This window comes from Sapajus apella, unplaced genomic scaffold (genome assembly GCF_009761245.1).
Source record: "Sapajus apella isolate SASKATOON/1434 unplaced genomic scaffold, GSC_monkey_1.0 scaffold94, whole genome shotgun sequence".
In the NCBI taxonomy this organism is placed as follows: domain Eukaryota; kingdom Metazoa; phylum Chordata; class Mammalia; order Primates; family Cebidae; genus Sapajus; species Sapajus apella.
In genome coordinates, this window is record NW_022437034.1 from 4684962 (window position 1) to 4691765 (window position 6804).

The window sequence follows — 6804 nt, forward strand, 5'->3', positions numbered from 1 at the left end:
AGGCAATTCTCCTGCCTCAGCCTCCTGAGTAGCTGGGATTACAGGCACACGCCACCATGCCCAGCTGAATTTTTGTATTTGTAGTAGAGACAGGGTTTCACCATGTTGACCAGGATGGTCTTGATCTCTTGACCTCGTGATTCACCCGCCTCGGCCTCCCAAAGTGCTGGGACTACAGGCTTGAGCCACCGCGCCCGGCCAGAGTATTTCTTCTTTTACGGTAATATAGTAACTGGCAAAAGTCAGGATGAGAAAATCTCTCATTGCAAATATTCCATATTGCCCAAATTGTACTCCCTCTCCACCTTCTGAAATCACTTCTACTAGAGACAGTATATCCCTCTTCCACAGAGCTGGTCACTCACTTGTATTCTTCATAGCTTTTCATGTTCAGCTTTTGAAGAATCAGCTGGGATAGGCCAGGAACATTATTATCCAAGGAGAAGAAGCCAAGTGTGTCAATGCTAGGGCCAGTGTTTAAGGGGGTCAGAGGCACAGGGGTCACAATTGTGGGTGGGGCCTTGATGCCAGGAGCCACTAATGAGGGAGGTTTCTTGTGCCTCCGTCGCTGGGACCGTGGAGCCATGGCCTGTCCAGTGATACCTGGAGACTATACACAGAACAGACATGGAATGGAATTTTACAAGCTGGATACGTGTGAAGTGTTTTCATATGCTTGACCTTACACTTCTCATTCCAGTCTCTCAGACCCAGGTTATCAGTAAAATTTATTCAGTATTTACTGGTTATGGATCACCATAGGCAGTTGTGAAAACAGGGAAGAAATAATTTTTTGTTGTTGCTGTTGTTTTTTGAGACAGAGTCTCACTCTGTTGCCCAGGTGGGAGTGCAGTGGCGTGATCTTGGCTCACTTCGTCTCCCGAGTTCAAGTGATGGTCCTGTCTCAGCCTCCCAATTAGATGGAACTACAGGCACGCGTGACCATGCCTGGCTAATATTTGTATTTTTTAGTAGCGATGGGGTTTCACCATGTTGGCCAGGATGGTCTCAAACTCCTGACCTCGTGATTTGCCTGCTTTGGCCTCCCAAAGTGCTGGGATTACAGGCTTGAGCTACTCTATCTGAATATAATTTATACATATTAAATCCTATACATAATATACATATGCATGTAAATACATAGAAAAAGATTTGGCAGGGTCCATAAAAAATTGGTAACAGTGATTAACTCTGAGTAGGGTAAGAAGGCAGTTAGACAGGAACTGGGCTGATTGAAGGGGACTTTAGACTTAATCTGTACTATTTGACTTTTTTATAAGGAGAAGACATTATAATATTTTTAGTATATTTTAAAACTCAATTTAAAAGAGGAAAAAGCAATAAAAGTTTTAGTTGTCCAAAGCAACCATCCAACTGGAGAGTTAGCCAATTTAATCTAGTCAGAGATAAAACATTTATTTTGAAAGACCTATTATCACATTTATAAGCAATAAGCCAAGAAGTAAAACTTAAATGCAATATAAAATGTGCACTAAGGGTTATGTAGTTGAGCAAGACAGAAAAAAAGTTTTGAGATGGAAGTAAGCCTACACCCACCCACTATCTGGCTGTGACTCTGTGCTGCCCTCCTTCCCCATTTCATCTTCTCCCATGCCTTTCGTAAGAGCTGAGTAAACACAAAGGACCATATGGGAAAAATTAAAATATCCATTTGTTTAATATATATTTACTTGGATGGAGAACGAGTGTGATGAAATGACAGAATCAGACTTCAGAAGGTGGGTAGTAAGAAACTTCTGTGAACTAAAAGAACATGTTCTAACCCAATGCAAAGAAACTAAGAACCTTGAAAAAAGATTTGATGAAATGCTAACGAGAATGGACAAAATATATATTTACTGATAAACAGATTAAATCATTTGCAAAACACTATCTATAGAAGCAAATATTAAAAATATATATCTCATCTAAATGTCTTGTACAGAGATTAGATGTAGTAGATAATATAAGGTACTCTATAAATCCTACCAGAGAAGTGCAACTAAAGCACTAACGGGAGATCAGAAGAAGAGAATCTGTTCAGTGGGTGAGAATTTCTTCAGTGGTTGGGAATCTCTTCAGTAGCCTTCTTCACGAAGCAGGTAACAGTTGGTATAGACCTTGAAAGATGGGAATATTTGAATACTTGGAAATAAAAAAAAAAGGAATTCTAAGAGGAGAGAATAAGCACAGAAATATGGACAGAAACATTCTGCAAATTAATGAAATAGAATGATTTGACTTTGAATGTTTAAGGTATAAAGACCTAAACTTAAGAAAGAAGTAAAACTATAAAAGTCTATTGGGGAAAGGTTCATGACAAAGGTTTGGCAATAATTTCTTGGCTATGATACCAAAAGCACAGGCAACACCGCCAAAACAGATAAATTAGACAGCAAAATTAAAAAATTTTGTACATCAGAAGATGCTATCAAGAGAGTGAAATGGCACTCCAAAGAATGGAAGAAAATATTTGCACACCATATATCTGATTGGGGTTAGTAACCAGAATATATGAAGAACTCCCACAAATCAAAAACAAAGAACAAACAAAAAACAATTACCAAACAACCCAACTAAAAAATTGGATAAAATATGTGAATAGACATTTTCCCAAAGAATATATGCAGATGGACAATAAACACAAGAAAATATGCTCAACAGTCATTAGGAAAATGCAAATTAGAATCACAGTGAATATTACTTCATACCTGCCATTATCAAAAAAAAAAACAGAAAATAACAAGTGTCGACGATATGGAGTAATTGGAACCCTTGTACACAGCAGGTGAGAATGTAAAATGGTGTCATCACTAAAGAAAACAATATGGCAGTTCCCCCCAAAATTAACATATTACTATATAACTTTGCAATTTCATTCTTAGGTATATGCCCAAAATATTTAAAAACAGATACTCAAACAAATGCTTATATATGAATGTTCATAGCACCTCTATTCACAACAGCTAAAAGGTAGAAACAACCCAAAGGTCCATCAATGGATAAATGGATAAACAAATTGGGATATAAGTATACATATGAAGATGTGTATTATTCAGTTATAAAAAGAAATAAGCTACTAATACATGCTACACTGTAGATGAACTTCAACAACATGCTAAGTAAAGAAAGTCAGACACAGAAGATTATATATATATATTGTATGATGCCATTTCTATGAAATATCCAGAATAGGTAAACCTAGAGACAGAAAGTAGATTGGTAGTTGCTAAGGGCTGGGTGGAAGGGAAAATGGACAGTAACTCCTTAATGGTAATGGGGTCTTCTTTTGGGGTGACAAAAATGTTTTGGAATAAGACAAAAATGGTGGTTGCATAATACTGTGAATATACTAAATGCCATTTAATTGCTCACTTTAAAATTATTAATTTTGGCCGGCTGCGGTGGCTCAGGCCTATAATCCTGGCACTTTAGGAGGCCAAGGTGGGTGGGTCACGAGATCAGAAGTTCAAGACCAGACTGGCCAACATGGTGAAACCCTGTCTCTACTAAAAAATACAAAAATTAGCTAAGCATGGTGGCTCGTGCCTATAATCCCATTTACTTGGGAGGCTGAGGGAGGAGAATTGCTTGAAGTGGGACCCAGAAGGTGGAGGTTGCAGTAAGCCAAGATCATGCTACTGCATTCCAGCCTGGGCTACAGAGCGAGACTCCATCTAAAAAAAAAAATTATTAATTTTATGTTATACGATTTTCACCTCAATTAAAAAAGGAAGGAAGGAAGGTATTCATAGAGACTGAGGGGCTAAACAGTTATTAATCCCCAGATTAACTGCCTTCAGGTACAGAGAAATGGAGGAGGATTAAAAACACTGGCAGTGGTTGGTTTTACTGTGAATGAGGTAACTATTTTATTTTTTTTCAGACAGTCTGTCACTCAGACTGGAGTGCAGTGGCGTGATCTCAGCTCACTGCAACCTCCACCTCCCGGGTTCAAGCAATTATCTTGCCTCAGCCTCCTGAGTAGCTGGGACTACAGGCACCTGCCAGCACACCTGCCTTAATTTTTTGTATTTGTAGTAGAGACGGGGTTTCACCGTGTTAGCCAGGATGGTCTCGATCTCCTGACCTCATGATCTGCCTGTCTCAGCTTCCCAAAGTGCTAGGATTACAGGCGTGAGCCACTGCGCCCGGTCGAATGAGGTAACTACTAAAGTTCAAACCAGGGATCATATTTTGTTACAAAAATGATCTGACATTTGATTCTTTTAGATCAGATCTGTTAGAAGAAACCTTTTCTGATTTCAGAATCATCATGCAGCTGAGGTGTATACAGGTGGCAAAAAGAAGCAAAATGCTCCCAGAATTATCCAGCTTATATCCATATCTTAGAACATGACTCTCAAAAACCCATCCTCAGGTTAATGGAGGAACAAATTTGTATTTTCCTTTGTAATTTCTTTGTCCTGGTCGTTACGTTCCCATCCACCCTCAATATCTCCCCTCATTCCATGGACGAATTAATGGATTGTTTAAGAGTCCACAGAACAGACAGCTAAGCTCATCTGTATATCATATCCTATATATTACCTCCAATGAAGAAGAAATGGGACCTAATGGTATTAGATTATTTTAGGGTTTAAGGGTCATGTCCTTTTACTAAAAGAGTACATGGAATACCCCTTCATACTTTAGGACCCCATTTCCAACAACTGACCTCATTCTGTCCTTCACTTTTAATCACGTCACATTCTCATTGCATTTTCAGAATCACTGCCATTCCAGAAAAAGCATTTATCCACTCTACTCACCTGCCTCAGGCAAGACATAACACTTTCTTAAATCTTGAAAGAATGGACTTTTTTTTATATATAGGTGTGGAAGGAAAGTGTGATCTGAGACAACTCTAGGGTCTTAAATCCCAGAATTTATGACAGATATCTCCCTGAAGTTAAAATACAAGCCTTTTTGCTGCAATGAAAGCAAGCCAATTAAGGTCAGAAAGGTACTGCTTTACTTATCTGCATTTCCCAGGAGAGGTCTTCCTCTAATGGAAGATTAGCTTTTGGCAATCTGGATGGTGGTTGAACTGGTCAGAAATGAAAAGGATAACAGTTTGGGGAAGAGGAGTGGTGGTAGTAAAATCCCTAATGTCACAGTCTACTCTGTGTCTAGAGCACAATGTTCATGATACAAATAAGTTAGCAGAAAAGTAAGAAGGTGGATGAGAAGCCAGGGCTTTGATCTGCATCTATATACATCATCAGGCTCATGTTTGAGTTTGTATACCCCAGGCCCAGACACAGCTTTCCTGGCTCTAATTTTCTTGCAAAGAGCCCCAGGCTCCTCACTTTTCAAGGGTTATAAACTGAGGGAAACTAAGAAAAAAAAAAACAGGGGACATAAGGAAGAAGTTGGAAATAACTGCAGTAAGCCCTTTTAACTTTCCAGAGTCCAGAATGTTCTCCACATAGAAAGCGAATCCCTTTCACTTTTTTCTGGCCATCCCCAGTGACTTAGGCTCTAATTTATTCCCAGCATGAGAGAGAGAACACCGACACCAAGAACTGGAAAGGAGACATGAACTTGATTGCTGAGAAAAACTTTTATCCTTCATCTCCAAATTACATGCCAAAATATTAATCTATTCCTAGACCTAGGTTTCCATCTTTTTCCTTACCACCAAGAACCCAAATCTTCACCTAAACTATAGTCACCTTTTCACTATCTCCAGACAAGGAGTGCTCATCTAATTTTCTTTAAGTCACCAAAAAATGCAAAACGTCAGCTGGGCGTGGTGGCTCATGCCTGTAATCCCAACACTTTGGGAGGCCAAGGCAGTTGGATCACCTGAGGTTGGGAGTTCAAGACCAGCCTGACCAACATGGAGAAACCCGTCTCTACTAAAAATACAAAAAAATTTAGCCAGGCATGGTGGTGCTTGCCTGTAATCTCAGCTACTCGGCAGGCTGAGGCAGGAGAATCGCTTGAACCCAGGAGGCGGAGGATGCAGTGAGCCAAGATCGCATGACTGCACTCCAGCCTGGGCAAGAAAAGTACAACTCTGCCGTCTCAAAAAAAAAGCAAAACGTCTTTGGGGAGGTAGGGAGAAGGGAGAGTGAAACTGGTCATTGAAGCTCCTTATAAGGGGGTAGGAATTAAGGACACTGTAATTGTTGCCACATTCAGCTGTTTAATCAGTGATTAACACTGCCTGAGGTGATAAATACTTTACTCAATTATAAACTAAGCAAGCAGACAGGTTGACGGGGGAAAAAAAAAACTTACCCTGCTAAGTCCTCGGCTTCCTTCCTTCTCTCTTTCCTTCAAGTGGAGTGAGTGCTTGACCTCTTCAGATCTAGGTTGTGACTTACTTGCAGCTGTCCCTTCATATCACTTTCCTTTGCAAACTGCTGAAATGCTGGGTGTCAATGATTAAGTGTGCCCTGCCAACCAGACCAGACAAGACTAAATTCTCCTAACGAGGCAAAGAGGGATCTCTCCCCCTGCCTAAGGCTTTTCTCTTTCTAACCCTTCTTCTCTGCCAAGAGGGCTTAGGACTGTCAACACTCCCAAGTGTTGGCAAGTAAAGGCCAGGCAGGCTGACGAAAAATGAAACCTACTGCTTCTTGGACTTCTCTCACTCAAGGCAATACTTCTGTTCTCAGTTTACAGCTTCAGAAAGAAACCCTTTGGATTAGTGCAGAAGTCAGTATTTGATTGGAAAGGGTAAGCACCTTTCCAACTAAGTAAGAGGAACCAGAGTATCAGGAGCCCTCTGGATTTCTGTATGTTGATCAAGACACAGATGAGTTCCCCCAGGCCCAGTGTCTTTTTTTTTTT

At 40.1% G+C, this 6804-nt stretch overlaps 1 protein-coding gene across 2 annotated transcripts in view; it reads right to left on the reverse strand.

The window, feature by feature from the left end:
* MSS51 (MSS51 mitochondrial translational activator) overlaps positions 1–6804 on the reverse strand; it is a 10318-nt gene extending 3514 nt beyond the window's left edge. The window contains exons 1-3 of one of the 2 annotated variants that reach the window (XM_032256371.1): positions 6250–6804; positions 1990–2120; positions 366–610 (exon numbers count right to left, since the gene is read on the reverse strand). In XM_032256371.1, coding sequence (XP_032112262.1) covers positions 366–586 — 221 coding nt within the window. In that variant the 5' untranslated portion in view covers positions 587–610; positions 1990–2120; positions 6250–6804. The remainder of the gene's footprint in view (positions 1–365; positions 611–1989; positions 2121–6249) is intronic. The other variant, XM_032256372.1, reaches the window with a different exon arrangement.